General features: G+C 40.4%; 1 protein-coding gene across 1 annotated transcript; it reads left to right on the top strand.

The window, feature by feature from the left end:
* The first annotated feature begins 217 nt into the window (after nucleotides 1-217).
* Nucleotides 218-15,124, top strand: LOC128697099 (angiopoietin-2-like). The gene is made up of 5 exons (XM_070095329.1): nucleotides 218-293; nucleotides 2,904-4,182; nucleotides 6,564-6,669; nucleotides 12,380-12,507; nucleotides 14,937-15,124. The coding sequence occupies exons 2-5, from the start codon at nucleotides 3,105-3,107 to the stop codon at nucleotides 15,122-15,124; spliced, it is 1,500 nt and encodes a 499-aa protein (XP_069951430.1). The 5' UTR covers nucleotides 218-293; nucleotides 2,904-3,104.
* Nucleotides 15,125-16,190: the final 1,066 nt, after the last annotated feature.

The raw sequence follows: 16,190 nt of genomic DNA on the forward strand, positions 1-16,190 counted from the left end.
AAGAGTGATGACAGTACTAAGAATACAATGGAGATGACAGTACCAAGAACAACAGAGATGACTCTGGCCCAGTAGGTAGGTGCCAAGATAGGTGCCAATCATATGAAGGATGGGAGTAAGGAGAATGGGAGAGAGAGAGAGAGGGAGAGAAATGAGAGCGAGCTATGCCTGGCAACTGTGCATGGAAGTCTGGCACTCACCCAGGCAGGGTGGCACTGCAGTGCCTCTCTGCTGGATGCCGGTGATCAGACGCATCTGTTTTCCCACCCATCAGGAAGCTATCAGCCACTCTGGTACACTCCCTGGTCACCTCTCTGCCCAATCAGTGACTGCAAACGGTGCTCACCCATCGGAAAATAACCCGAGATCTGAGTGGCGAGGCTGGGGTGGAGGAGAGTGTCTCAGGTGGAGATCAGATGTGCCATCAGGCGATCCATGGCACTCATGGCACTCTGCCACCCATGCATGGCATTGCGTAATGGCGCCTTATCTTGAGTATGGGCCACCAGGGGCCATCAATGCACTCATATACCAGTGTCATACACCAGTGTCATGCACCAGTGCCACACACCAGTGTCATACACCAGTGCCACACACCAATGCCACACACCAGTGTCATGCACCAATGTCATACACCAGTGCCATACATCAGTGCCACACATCAGTGCCATACACCAGTGCCATACACCAGTCCCACACACCAGTTCCATACACCAGTGCTAGACACCAGTGCCGTACATCAGTGGTACACACCAGTGCCATGCACCAATGTCATACACCAGTGCCATACACCAGTGCAATACACCAGTGCCATACACCAGTGCTACACACCAGTGCCACACACCAGTGCCACACACAAGTGTTATACACCAGTGCCACACACCAGTGCCACACACCAGTGCTAGACACCAGTGCCACACACCAGTGCCACACACCAGTGCCACACACCAGTGCCATATTCCAAACAACCAGAACTTATTTTCGTATATACATTAAGAAATATACCAAAGGAGGGTATAAACACACAGAAATCAATTATACTCCGTGATAAAGTGGTCTATTATAATCATATTATGACAATTATATTATCATAATTATACTTAAGACATAAAAGAGCGTTTTGTTCATCAGAAAGTGGAACAATTATCTTAGAAAAACAATGGAACAATTATCTTAGAAGAACAATGGAACAATTATCTTAGAAAAACAATGGAACAATTATCTTAGAAGAACAATGGAACAATTATCTTAGAAAAACAATGGAACAATTATCTTAGAAGAACAATGGAACAATTATCTTAGAAAAATAATGGAACAATTATCTTAGAAGAACAATTATTGTCTTTATCATTCTGTACATCATTGTGTTTCTTATTCTCTGTGAGGTGTTGAAAAATGTATTGGAGAACAAGTGTGGTGTATACTGTGTATAACATGACTGGTATGATATCTTGTTCTGTTGTTCTTCAGGAGGAAGAACAGGTCAGTTTGTTCATTGGTGAGTGAGTGAGTATGTGTGTGTGTGTGTGTGTGTGTGTGTGTGTGTGTGTGTGTGTGTGTGTGTGTGTGTGTGTGTGTGTGTGTGTGTGTGTGTGTGTGTGTGATTTCATCCCTAGCCATTAATCCATACACGGAAATACACACTGAGTTAGTATGCGTGTATGCACGATACATCTGCAATTAATATTTACAATCTGTATAATCATACACATATACTTAGAGCCATTCACGTGTATTCAGACTAAACACGTGTTTTCAAAGCCATACACGTGTATGCAGAGTCATACACGTGTATTTATACGAGTACTCGAGTACTTAAAGAGCATCTGTCAAGAGAAGCCGTGTATGTGCGTATTAACACAGGTGCACACGTGTACACGCACCTGAAATTAACACATGCAGACATTTTCAGCTTTAATATATATATGTATACACAACTATGTTCCAGCCAGTATAGGTATGTGTATTTGATTGTATGTATGTATGTATGTATATATGTATGTATGCATGTATGTATGTATGTATGTATGTATGTATGTATGTATGTAAGTATGCATGTTCGTATGTATGTATGAGATGTTCAACATGCATGTTCACTTAGAAATGTATGTGTCTCAGTGTATGTATACAGAGAGATGAATGTCTCTCAATATATATATATATATATATATATATATATATATATATATATATATATATATATATATATATATATATATATATATATATATATATATATATATATATATATATATATATATATACATACACTGCGAGGTGTATATCTCTTAGTGTGCATGCGCTGAAGGTGTCTACGCCTCAATGTATATACAATAACAAGTATGCATATCTCAGTATCAGTACATTGACAGGTATGTATATTGCACTGTTTATATACTGATATATGTTTATATCTCTAAGTATATACACTGAGAGGTGTGTATATCTCAGTGTTCATACAGTGAAAGGTGTGTATCTCAGTGCATATACACCAGTGGTTTACATAAATCAATATTTCAGGTATTAAGTATTCTTGACTGGTGGTTTACAGGCGACAGGCAGCCTTAAGGACCCTCGTGTAGTAGATAGTCTTGAAACCTAGCACATCAACTATCTTGTAGTAGATATATTTGAAACCTAATCCACCATTCCACCAGGCATGTAAAGAATTTATGGAACTACTCTCTGGTAAGAGAGATGGTATACCATACAGACAGTGTATGGGAGTGTACCATGGTGTATGAGAGGGCTACCATATATTTAATGTATGGGAGTGTACCATGAAGCACTTACTAACCTTTGAAATGGGATCAAAATCACACTAAAGTTAATGAACCATACTATTCTCTCACTAACTACATAGGGATATACCTCATATATGCTTCTCTTTATTCATTAAATAGGTCATTTTCTCCTGGATAACGGTAGTTGATGCAAAAGAAGATGAGTGTTACTGTGAGAACATGCAGCACCTTCACAGCAGAAGGCAGAAGAGTCGCAACTCTGAAAGTGTGATGGCAGGAAACACGTGGAGAATATAGGTGTGGACATCATGTGAAAGTTGTATTGATCCACACACTCTCCCGTGGTCCAGCACTCCGAAGATGTGGTGGCCGCTGCTGGTTTTTGCTCTTCTGTCGGTCCTTCGAAGCGGAGATGCTCATCAGTTCCAGACATTCGACAATGGGCAGATTTCCCCTATTGGGAACCTGGAACACCTGGTGAGGTCGCTGCAGAAGGAGGTGACGGACATCAGGAAGGAGGTTCACACGCGCATGGATACCATGAAATATGAACTGACGTGCGAGATTCGGAACATGAAGGAGGCGCTGTCGAAGGAGCGGGAGGAGATGAGCGCTAAGGTAGATCAGGTAGCTCTGGAGATGACAGATTTTAAGAAGAAGCTCAAGCGAGGGCTGAGGAGGGTCGGCACTCAGAATGATGACATCAAAGGTGAGCTGAGATCGCAGAAAGCTGAACTCTTCGCTGTGAGGAACAGCGTGTATGACTCTCGTGAGGAGGTGTTGGATAAAGGCAACTTAATCTTACGCAAAGTGAACGCTACAAACGAGACTCTAGTCTGTCACTTAAGTGATCTACGTACCAAGCTCTATAAGATTAACAACAACCTGGCGTTCATCTCCGATGAGCACAAGAAGATGATGGAAGTGATGAGTAGGAGGTACACTCATCCCAAGACCTACGGAGCTGAAGATGGGGAGAGACTCCTGCCAGGATGCACCTACACCCCCCTCGACACTCACGAACTCGGTCTTGATGCCATGAACAAGACCTTCCTCAACGAGTCTTTGACCAAAACTGGCCTCGAGACCGATAGACAGGAGAAACCCACCTCATCCAGCGAGGATATATCCCCAGGAGTCACTATCCTCCCAACCATGCCAGAAGACTGCAACGATGACAAGAAGAAATACCTGGAGTACCCACCCATGCCCCGGGACTGCAAGGATGTCTTTGACTTAGGCTTCATGGAAGACGGGGTCTATCGCATCCAGCCACCTGGGCTATCGTCCAGAGAGGTGTTCTGCGACCACCATACCGCTGGAGGAGGGTGGACAGTAATGGTAGCACGCCGCAAGCTACCGAGGCACATCTCCTTCAACCGTTCGTGGCACGAATACGAAGTGGGCTTTGGTGACCCCAGCAAGGAATACTGGATAGGTTAGTATGCTTTTCATAAACCTACATTTTAAACCTTCGTGTCTAAGCTTCTACGTAAGATAGGCAAATCTAGGAAGATAATACCATTTTAGAAAAGAAATATCAGTCGTAGGAACATTAATCTGAACAACTATTAACCGTAGTGTTGTAAATTGTGAATTATTTTCATCTATTTGTGATTTGTTTATTTTTTATTTAAAATTCCATCATTTACCATGAAATTCACATTAAGATGATTTGTATTTATAATGCATAGAGTGATGTTAGGGATACACACAAAGGAGTAGCCTTCTACCTCTCTTGATAAATATATATCATGCAAACAAACGTAAACCATTGATCAATAGCAACACTGCCACAGGAGTACATGATAACAGCTCTATGTCTTTCACATCATCCCCAGTGCTTTGCCAGTGGCTTGCAGTATGTAAATATTAAAATCCGATAAAATCCAGGAGTGAACTACCTAGGTTTAGCTAGAAGGAGCGGGTGAGTTCCGTTAAGTCATGCATGACGTTTCCTCCATTCGTTTATGATCATTTTGTGTCAGTCTTCTAAAGTTCTTCAAAAAGTCTACCCAGTCTCCTTTATAGAAATGCACCTCCGTTTTCTTTATCTTCAAAGCGAGGACTTGTTAATTTCTTCCGTCCCCTGCGGCATTTTACATTATGTAAATATTTATATAAGATTATCTGATATTCCAATTTGAGTCTAAGATTTTAATAATACACTTACTTATTTTTCATTATCAAATTTTATATATTAAGACATATTGTTTATAACGAGCGGTTTTGATGTAATCTGGTTCCTGGACAGTTACCTAGATTTTTTCTATTTCCCTATTACTCACATTGTGGCTAACGCATTTTCATTGCTTGTTATATTCTAGAAAATAATAGGACCTAGCAGGGACCTTCGATGTGGCACGAGAACAATATTTCTAGTGCTAGTAGCAGTCTTAAATTTTCAGTTGTATGGGAAATCACTCCTTATGCATATGGGTGTCAAGTTCCTTTAGTTTTCCATGTTGTCTTGAGCTTGCACAGGACCTCGGTGCCATCCACCAGGTGGGCAGTATATGCTAAGCTCCTAACCGAAGACGAGGGGGTACTTGTGGCTCCTCCCATGGGAGACTTAGGTCACAGACACTCCCTAGAGAGGGAGCCAAGGCCGGCCACCACTTGCAAAAGGCCCGGGCCGGGAGAATATCGGCGAATCTTTAATAATAATAAATAATATTAAGCTGCTGAAGAAGTATGCAGGAGAATGCGAAAATCCTAGTGCAGTTATCGAACCCGAACCTTGTACCTTTTCTCATTCATACACAGAGTATAGTCAAGGAGATATTTGGAGAGGAGAATACTGCTCATAATACACACATATACACTGAGTATTGTCAGGAAAACACTCAATTATCTCTCATAATACACACACATGCACTCATACAGAGAGTGTTGTCAGGGATACACTCATAATGTACACGCATACGAGAAGCGTTGTTAATAATACACTCAGAGAGGGAGTGGGGGAAGGGGAGAGGAGTGGGGTGGTAAGTGAGAGTGGGTGTTGTGCACTCAACCTTATTGTGACAGTAAGTGGCACAAGTGCCAGTGCCTGCCAGGGCACACTCCATCAAAGTAGAAGACACTGGCTTGTACACCTGGCACTGAGAGAGTGCACCTGGCACTGTGAGAGTGAACCTGGCACTAAGAGAGTAGACCTGGTACTGAGAGAGTGCACCTGGCACTGTGAAAGTGCACCTGACACTGAGAGAGTAGACCTGGTACTGAGATAGTGCACCTGGCACTGAGAGAGTGCACCTGGGACTGAGTACATCTGGCACTGAAAAAATGTATCTGGCACTGTGTGAGTGCACCTGGCACTGAAAGCGTGCACCTGACACTAGGAGTGCACCTGGCAATGTGAAAGTGCACCTGACACTGAGAGAGTACACCTGGCAGTGTGAGAGTGCACCTGCCACTGAGAGTGCACCTGACACTGAGAGAGTGCACCTGGCACTAAAAGAGTGCACCTGACAGAGAGAAAGTGCACCTGGAACTGAGTGCACCTGATACTAACAGTGCACCTGGAACTGAGAGAGTGCACTTGACACTGAGAGAGTGCACCTGGCACTGAGAGACTGCACCTGAAACTGGGAGAGTGCACGTAACACTGACAGAGTGCACCTGACACTGAGAATGCACCATGTATAACCCCACGTTCGACCCCATGTATAACCCCATGTTTGACCACATGTATAACCCATGTATAACCCCATATAAAACCCCATGTATAAATCCATGTATAACCCCATGTATAACCCCATGTATAACCCCATGTATAACCCCATGTATGACCCGGTGTGTCTCTCCTGAACACAGGGTTGAAAGCACTGCACGCCCTGACCAGTGGCCGACCCCACCAGCTGAGGGCAGATATGGAGGATTGGGAGGGCAACACTGCCTGGGCTGCCTACACTTTCTTTGCGTTAGTACCTACCGTCTTGAAAGTTATCTTTAATCTCTAGAACTTTCTAACCCTAGCTTTCACTAGCTTTTTCTCTGATTCTAGCTTTCTCTCTAACAATAGCTTTCTCTCTAACCCAAGCTTTCTCAATAAATCTAGCTTTCTCTAAAACTTTCACTCTAACTCTAGCTTTCTCTCTAGCTCTAGCCTTCTCTCCAGCTTTATCTCTAAATTTAGGTTTATCTGTAACTCTAGCTTTCACTCTATCTTCCTCTCTAGCTTTCTAACTCTACCATTCTCTCTAGCTTTCTAACTCTACCATTCTCTCTAGCTTTCCCTTTAGCTTTCTCTCTAGCTTTCTCACTAACTATAGCTTTCACTCTAAGTCTAGCTTTCTCTCTAAATTTGTTACTTCCTCCCTAACTCTAGCTTTTTCAAGCTTACTCTTTAACTCTATCTTTCTCTATGTTTCTCTCTAAATGTGTGGCTTACTCCTTAACTCTAGCTTTCTCTCTAGCTCTATCTTTCGCTCTCTAGCTATCTGTAACAGTCTAGCTTTCACTATAGCTTTCTCTGCAATGCTCTGGATTTCTCTTAAAATTTTTACCTCACGTCTCTAGCTTTCTAATTTTTCTCTATCTTTCACTAGCTTTTTATTTAGCTTTTTCTAGCTTTTTATCTAATTTCCTCTCCAACTTTTTATATAGCTCTCGCTCTTAATATAGCTTCCTCTCTAGCTTTCTCTCTTTTTATATAGCTCTCTATAGTTTTATTTATCTTTTTCTAGATTTTCATCTAGTTTTTTCTCTAGCTTTTTATAAAGTTTTCTCTTTAGTTTTTTATGTCTTTCTCTCTCTAGCATTTTATATAGCTTTCTCTATAGATCTATCTCTTGCTTTCTAGATTTCTCTATAGATCTATCTCTTGCTTTCTAGATTTCTCTATAGCTTTATCTCCAACTCTCTAGCTTTCTCTAGTTTCATATCTACCTTTCAAGATTTCTCTCTAACTCTCTAGCTTTCTCTCTATTTTTGTCTCTAACTCTCCAGTTTTTGCTAGCTTTTATCTAGTGATAAATTTAGCATTCTCCCTAGCTTTTTATCTAGCTTTCCAGCTCTCTAGCTTTCTCTCTAGCTTTCTTTCTAGTATATTTCCTAGTTTAATTTCTCTTTAGCTTTGTCTTCAGGTTTCTTTCGCTTTCTAGCTTCTCCTCTTCTCTCTAGCTTTCTCTTTAGCTTTCCATCTTTCTACTTTTCTCTCTAGCTTTCTATATAGATTTTCTCAAGCCTTTTTTTCTAGTTTCTTTATAGTTTTCGCTTTATCTTTCTCTCTCCACTTATTTCTCTAGCTTTCTATTTTTCTCTCTAATTTTATCTAGCTTTCTCCACTTTTCTTTCTAACTTTCTCTAAATCTTTCTAGCTCCCTCCAGTTTTCTCCCTAGCTTTCTCTCCAGTCTTCTTTCTAGCTTTCTCTCTCTCTAGCTTTTTCTCCAGTCTTCTTTCTAGCTTTCCCTCAGTTTTTCTCTCCAGTTTTCTCTAACTTTCTCTCCATCTTTCTCTAGATTTCTCTCCATCTTTCTAGTTTTCTCTACATCTTTTATTCAGGGTTTCTGTCCAGCTTTCTTTCCTCTTATCTTTCTATCCAGCTTTTTTCTCTCCTGCTTTCTCTCTGGCTTTTTTTATATCTATCTCTCAAACTTTCTATCATGATGTTCCTGGCTTTCTCTCAAGCTTTCACTCTAAGTTTCTCTCTAGCCTTCTCCCCAGCTTCCTATCTTTAGAATTATCTCAAGCTTTCATTTTAAATTATCTTACCTTTCTCACTTTCTCTTGCTTTCTCTCTCTCTTTCTCTCCAGCAGTTTTCCTATCTAGCTTTCTCTCAAACTTTCTATCTAACGTTTCTCCATTTTTCACTTTAAATTTCTCTCTTGCTTTCTCTCTCTTTCATTCAGCATATTGCCTAGCTCTCTCACTCTCCAGCTTCTCTCTCTCACTTTTTTTGTTAGCTTTCTTTCTATCTAACTTTCTCTCCAATTTTCACTCTAAATTTCTCTCATGCATTCTCTTTCACTTTTTTGTAGGTTTCTCTCACTTTCTTCAGCTTTTGCTCTAGCTTTCTCACTTCCATGTTACTCACTTCCTACCTTTGTTTTTTCTCTTCATTTCTATCTTTCTTTCTTTTTCTTTCTCTACATTCTCATTTTTTCATTCTTTACCCTTCTCCCCTCTTTCTAACTTTCTAATTTCTCTCACTTTCTCCATTCTTTCACTTTCTCTCACTTTCTTGCTGTTGTCTCTTGCTTTCTCTCTTCTTTCTCTCATTTTCTTCCTTCTTTCTCTCAAATTTTCGCATTTTTCTCTCTTTTCTCTCATATCCACTCAGCTGCATATTCTGAATATTTTAAGTTGTTGTTTCTCTTTGTTTGCAATGTTGTTTGCAATGTTTATTTGTTACATTGTTACTGTTGTGGTTGTTGTTGTTATTGCTGTTATTATTGTATTGTTGCTGTTGTTGTTGTTGTTGTTACCGTGTTTTTGTTATTGCTGATGTTGATGTTATTGTTATTTTGTTGTTGCTCCTGCTGTTGTTGTTACTGGGTTGTTGTTGTTGGTGGTGGAGGTTGTGCTGTTCTTGTTATTGCTTTTGTTGTGTTGTTGCTGTTGTTATTGTGTTGTTGTTGCTGTAAAACGTACTGTACAACAGCCTGCACAAAATACTGTACAACCTTCTGTACAACAGCCTGCACAACAGTCTGTACAACAGCCTGTACAACCTGCACATCCTGTGCAGAGATAGGTTGCCCACTTGTCCTGCAGCTGGTGTTATTAAGGAAGGCTCCAGATCATATGTTACATTTGACAGGAGAACATCAGGCACTGACTGGTTGTCTTGAGCAAGTCACATTAACAACACCTGGGAAGACAATTATTAAAACAGTTGAATTTCCAACCTTTCACATCTGGGATGATTTCAATGGCTAACGTGAAATGTATACAAGGGATACATTGTACGTGAATGGTATGCATTAGCAACAGTATGAAAATTAGACACATGTGCAACATCTGGGTATCTTTATTGTAGACGTTTCGCCATCCAGTGGCTTTATCAGTACATTTTCAAGGACCTGATTGGAAGACAGTAGAACTACATACAAAAGATGAGGTAATCAGTCCCTCAGCCTTGGAACTCTTGAAGAGCACCGTAGTTTTGAAGAGACTCTTTAAGACTACGGTGCTTTTCACCACCTCCAGTGCTGAGGGACTGATTATAATCAGTTCCCCAGTCTTGGAGCTGAGGTAATTACCTCTTCTTTTTTATGTAGTTATACTGTCTTCCAATCAGGTTCTTGAAAATGTACTGATAAAACCACTGAATGGCGAAACGATTACAGTAAAGATACCCAGATGTTGCACATGTATCTGATTTTCAAGGGATACATTATACAATGGACTGCGGGTGCCTGTTTCTAGGGTAGGGATAACAGCACTAGCCAGCTGAGTCACAAGTGCTTCTGTGACGTGTAAACACTGGTAGGTCTACACATAAACGTAAGGTTCATTAAAATATACACTTATGTTTTAATAGCCACAAGGAGTTTCCAATTAAAATATAATTCATCAATCTTGCCTTCAAATTACTTTACATTCTCTTGTAAGATGTAGAATGAGGGGAGACATAACTGAAGTGTATAAGTGGAAGATGGGCATGAATAAAAGAGATACAAATAAAGTTCTGAGGATATTCCTTCAAGAAAAAACACGATTCAATTTGGATGTTTAAATTTAGAAATGATATACGAAAGTATTGATTTGGAAATAAAGAAGTAAATCAATGGAACAATTTGTCTAGTAGGGTTGTTGAAGCTGAAACTTCTGATAACTTCAAATTTAGGTTGGATAAATAGATAAGATAAGATAAGATAAGATAAGATTTCGTTCGGATTTTTAACCCCGGAGGGTTAGCCACCCAGGATAACCCAAGAAAGTCAGTGCGTCATCGAGGACTGTCTAACTTATTTCCATTGGGGTCCTTAATCTTGTCCCCCAGGATGCGACCCACACCAGTCGACTAACACCCAGGTACCTATTTGCTGCTAGGTGAACAGGACAATAGGTGTAAGGAAACGTGTCGGAATTTCCACCCGCCGGGAATCGAACCCGGGCCCTCCGTGTGTGAAGCGGGAGCTTTAGCCACCAGACCACCGGGCCACATAGAGAAGGTTGGATTTGAGTGGGACTTGACCATTAGTTATCAAAGTTTTTCCTTGGATAGCATTGAAAATGGGTTCTGTAAAAATATTTTTTTGTTAGAGAGTCTGGATTTGAGAAGAACCTGCCTAGTGTGGGCCAGTAGGCCTGCAACAGTGTTTCTCCTTTCTTATGTTCTTAACAACAGATGTAACATAGTTGAGCCTCTTGCAGGAAATCTCTTGACTGGTAGCCTATAGCAACATGTGATACCATGAGCACTGAAGTAGGCCTTCTGGCCCATGCTATGCAGGTTCTTCTTAGATCTAATACTTTTTAGTCATACATCTGTCTAACTTGCTTCTAAGCTTCTCAGACCAGCAGCTTCAACACACCTCTCCTGAGTCTTCACCTCACAACCTCTCCATACATACACACATCCTCCCTCTCCAGACATTACTCTTTTTAACTTGATGAAGCCTACTATGTGGGTGAATCATTGGCAGTAAAGGACCACATTATACTTCGCTTTTGTCCATTTTTTCCATCATATTGGGATTTTATGCCAAGATGGTTGCCTGAACATAAATGCTTCTTAGACCATTACATTGCAAAATTATGCTGGTAACAAATTTGTGTATTTCACATTTTTTTCCATCATTGCCTTCAGGAAAAGATTCTCTACCCTTTCAGGAACAAAATATATATATGTACATATTTTTTTAAATTCTTGACACTGTGAGCAAGTATACCAGGAATGGTGAGCAGTTATTTAGGACTGGGCTAACAGCACTAGCTCGTTCAGCCACAGGACCTACTACTGCAGTGTATCAGATATTACAATCAAAATAGTTAAACATATGAATGTGAGAGATAAGAATAGATAATTTTACTGTGGATTTTGGCAACAATGAAAGAAAAAGCTTGAAGAAAAAATTTCAGAAAAATAGCATAATGATTATTAGAAAGCAGGAATAGTCTAAAGAGAAAGATAAAGAGGGAGAAGACACAGAAGAAAAAAGAATTCTTAACATTAGTTATATAAAAAAGCATTTAAATGATTTAATAATTATTTCATGTGCAAAAAAAATCAATTACTTGACAGTATTTCAGTTATTTTTTCATCTTGTTATTTTGTGTTTTTGTTAATGTTTGTGTCGTGGTTCCCAATGTTTGTGTCGTGGTTCCCAATGTTTGTGTCGTGGTTCCCAATGTTTGTGTCGTGGTTCCCAATGTTTGTGCTAAAAAAATAATTTGGGTGTTATTGCCTTTTTCAACGTATGGTTTTAGTTTGCATTTTTGCTTGTCATTTCTGTTGTTGGTGGTGTCGTCTGTTGTGAAGAATGTCCTTGTTCTTGGAGACGGAAAAATAAACACAAGTTTGTGTTTGTGACTTGGTAAAGTCCACTGTGTGGGCGAAACATAGTTAATAAAACATCGTATTTTACTGCATTTGTGATTATTTTTCCATCGTGTCGGTACTGTGTACCATTTATCTCCGTAACACTGTAACTGACTCCTCTGGTTTGTGTTGGTATCCAGGGTGTCGGGTGAGGAGGACAAGTACAGACTGAGGATCGCTGGTTACACTGGCACCGCTGGAGACAGTATGAGACATTCTCACCATCAGATGTTCTCCACTGTGGACCAGGACAATGACCAGGAGAACTGTGAGTATGAAAGAACTGCAAAGTTGGGGACAGGAAGTGTAACGATGTTAGGTAGAAAGAAGTGGAGACAGGAAATGTAAGGATGGTATGTATAGTAGAGATGGAAAGGAGAAGAGAGATATGGAGATTATGGAAGGGAGAGAAGAGAGATAAGGAGGAATAAAAGATAGATAGTAAGGGGACATAGGTAGAGAGGAAGAGTTGCTGTATAGAATAGAGAGAGAGGGAGGAAGGAGGGAGATTCTACCTTCTCTTTCTCTTGTTATCTCACACAATGCTCACCTGGCAACGACACTCACCAATAGTCTAAATGATCAAAGACCTGAGCAGTGAACAGCAGCACACACACACACACACACACACAAACAAACACACACACACACACACACACACACACACACACACACACACACACACACACACATATATATATATATATATAAATATATATATATATATATATATATATATATATATATATATATATATATATATATATATATATATATATATATGCAATAAGATAACAATAAACAGGTGATTTCAGAATATGCAAAACAACCACTGTGAAAAATAAAGAAATTCCAAGCGCTTTCGTGACTACTCACATTATCAAGGAATTTCTCTATTTTTCACAGTGGTTGTTTTGCATATATATATATATATATATATATATATATATATATATATATATATATATATATATATATATATATATATATATATATATATATATATATATATATATATATATATATACATGTGTGTGTGTGTGTGTGTGTGTGTGTGTGTGTGTACTCACCTATTTGTACTCACCTATTTGTGGTTGCAGGGGTCGAGTCCTAGCTCCTGGCCCCGCCTCTTCACCGGTTGCTACTAGACCCTCTCTCTCCCCGCTCCATGAGCTTTATCAAACCTCGTCTTAAAACTGTGTATGGTTCCTGCCTCCACTACGTCATTTTCTAGGCTATTCCACTGCCTTACAACTCTATGACTGAAGAAATACTTCCTACTATCTCTCTGACTCATTTGTGTCTTCAACTTCCAATTGTGGCCTCTTGTTTCTGTGTCCCCTCCCTGGAACATCCTGTCCTTGTCCACCTTGTCTATTCCACGCAGTATTTTATATGTCGTTATCATGTCTCCCCTGACCCTCCTGTCCTCCAGTGTCGTCAGGCCGATTTCCCTTAATCTTTCTTCATAGGACATTCCCCTTAGCTCTGGAACTAACCTTGTTGCAAACCTTTGTACTTTCTCTAGTTTCTTGACGTGCTTTATCAAGTGCGGGTTCCAAACAGGTGCTGCATACTCCAGTATGGGCCTGACATACACGGTGTACAGTGTCTTGAATGATTCCTTACTAAGGTGTCGGAATGCTGTTCTCAGGTTTGCCAGGCGCCCATATGCTGCAGCAGTTATCTGATTGATGTGTGCTTCCGGAGACATGCTCGGTGTTATACTCACCCCAAGATCTTTCTCCTTGAGTGAGGTTTGCAGTCTTTGGCCACCTAGCCTATACTCTGTCTGTGGTCTTCTGTGCCCTTCCCCTATCTTCATGACTTTGCATTTGGCAGGATTAAATTCGAGAAGCCATTTGCTGGACCAGGTGTCCAGTCTGTCCAGGTCTCTTTGAAGTCCTGCCTGGTCCTCATCAGATTTAATTCTCCTCATTAACTTCACATCATCTGCAAACAGGGACACTTCTGAGTCTAACCCTTCCGTCATGTCGTTCACATATACCAAAAATAGCACTGGTCCTAGGACCGACCCCTGTGGGACCCCGCTCGTCACAGGTGCCCACTGTGATACATCATTACGTACCATGACTCGTTGTTGCCTCCCTGTCAGGTATTCTCTGATCCATTGCAGTGCCCTTCCTGTTATATGCGCCTGATGCTCTAGCTTCTGCACTAATCTCTTGTGAGGAACTGTGTCAAAGGCCTTCTTGCAGTCCAAGAAGATGCAATCAACCCACCCCTCTCTCTCTTGTCTTACTTCTGTTATTTTATCATAAAACTCCAGAAGGTTTGTGACACAGGATTTGCCTTCCGTGAATCCGTGCTGGTTGGCATTTATACTCCTGTTCCGTTCCAGGTGCTCCACCACTCTCCTCCTGATAATCTTCTCCATAATTTTGCATACTATACACGTCAATGACACAGGTCTATAGTTTAGTGCCTCTTTTCTGTCTCCTTTTTTGAAAATGGGAACTACATTTGCTGTCTTCCATACCTCAGGTAGTTGCCCAGTTTCCAGGGATGTGTTGAAGATTGTGGTAAGTGGTACGCACAACATATCTGCTCCCTCTCTAAGGACCCATGGAGAGATGTTGTCCGTGTGTGTGTGTGTGTGTGTGTGTGTATATATATATATATGTATACATATATATATACATATCAAATAGTTATAATTGGTTGTCCCTTCAACAGGGGGAAGCTGTGCTCGTGGTCGTGGAGGAGGTGGGTGGTGGTGGGGTCGCTGTGCTTGTACTCAACCCACCGGACAGTACCGCCGGGGTCGCTATCAGGGTCCCGAGCGGGGAATCACTTGGTGGCACTGGAAGGACTCTAACTACTCGTTAAAGACTCTCCTCCTGAAAATTAGGCCGCTGGAATGATGGAACAGCGACGACAAGCCCAAGGAGTGAGCTGGAACAACATATCAAGCAGTTCCCACAACATTGTTCCAGCTTTTCACATAGGCTGGTACAATATATTTTTATTTGTGCAAAGATTTTCCAACATAATCCACTGAGCAGTGCGCTGCAATGGGCCACAATTGCAAAATAAATGTATACATTATGTACCAATGTACTAGAGGACTGTGTTCATTGAGGTATGCTGGTATATCACATTGTTCAGTGAAGTATGTTGGTATATCATAACGCAGTTACTTGAACTCTCTAAGATTTCTGATGGAAAATAGAATATCTATGTCTATAGTCTAGTTACCACCCCATATTCACTCCCTAAATGAATGTGGTTTGTCGTCTATGTGGCCTCGGATACACTTACGGGCTTCCATGTGTCCTCATGAACTTTATGACTTAGTCTATGTGTCTTTAAGCACTTCATGACTTGGTCTAGTCTCTGGGACTTGGTAAAACTTAGTCTCCTCAACTGTTAAGTTGCTTTGTGTTCAGTAACTTTAGGCAATCCAAAAGGTCTTTAATCATCTGTGTACAGTAGTTTAAATGTAAGGTTGAAGCTAACAAAGTATCTCGGTCTTTATATTGGCCAGAAAATAGCATTAGCTTAATAATATTTTCTGTCTTCAGTAGTTCCTCTCCTGTGACCTAAGGATAGCTTTATGCAAAGTGAACCCCAAAAAAATAAATACCTCGATTTTTGATTCAGCTTCATGACTGTGTTCAATTACGGAGAATTCTTGTTCCATTTGTTCTCTTGACTGATGATATATTCCCCATATGGTAACTTATTATATGCACAATTATTTATAATATACCTCAAAAAACACGCTTAGCAAAGTAAGTGTCTTTGATCTGTAGCAATATCAATCAAGAACACATTAATATCAAGCGAATTTCTGGTAATTTTAGCAGGCCATGTGAGATACTGGCTTTGATACTTGTCCGTCATAAGTCTTGCAAGATACCAGCTGATAAATACACATGATACATTGTCTCTGGTATCAGTTAATACATGTCCTTGTAACTGAAATGT

Source organism: Cherax quadricarinatus, chromosome 49 (genome assembly GCF_038502225.1).
Source record: "Cherax quadricarinatus isolate ZL_2023a chromosome 49, ASM3850222v1, whole genome shotgun sequence".
NCBI lineage: Eukaryota > Metazoa > Arthropoda > Malacostraca > Decapoda > Parastacidae > Cherax > Cherax quadricarinatus.

Bases quoted from the DNA above. Each gene is read 5' to 3' on its own strand.
- LOC128697099 (XM_070095329.1), top strand. From the start codon at position 3,105: ATGTGGTGGCCGCTGCTGGTTTTTGCTCTTCTGTCGGTCCTTCGAAGC. The intron at 4,183-6,563 runs GTTAGTATGCTT...TCCTGAACACAG, and splicing joins CAGCAAGGAATACTGGATAG to GGTTGAAAGCACTGCACGCC. The intron at 12,508-14,936 runs GTGAGTATGAAA...TCCCTTCAACAG, and splicing joins GGACAATGACCAGGAGAACT to GGGGAAGCTGTGCTCGTGGT.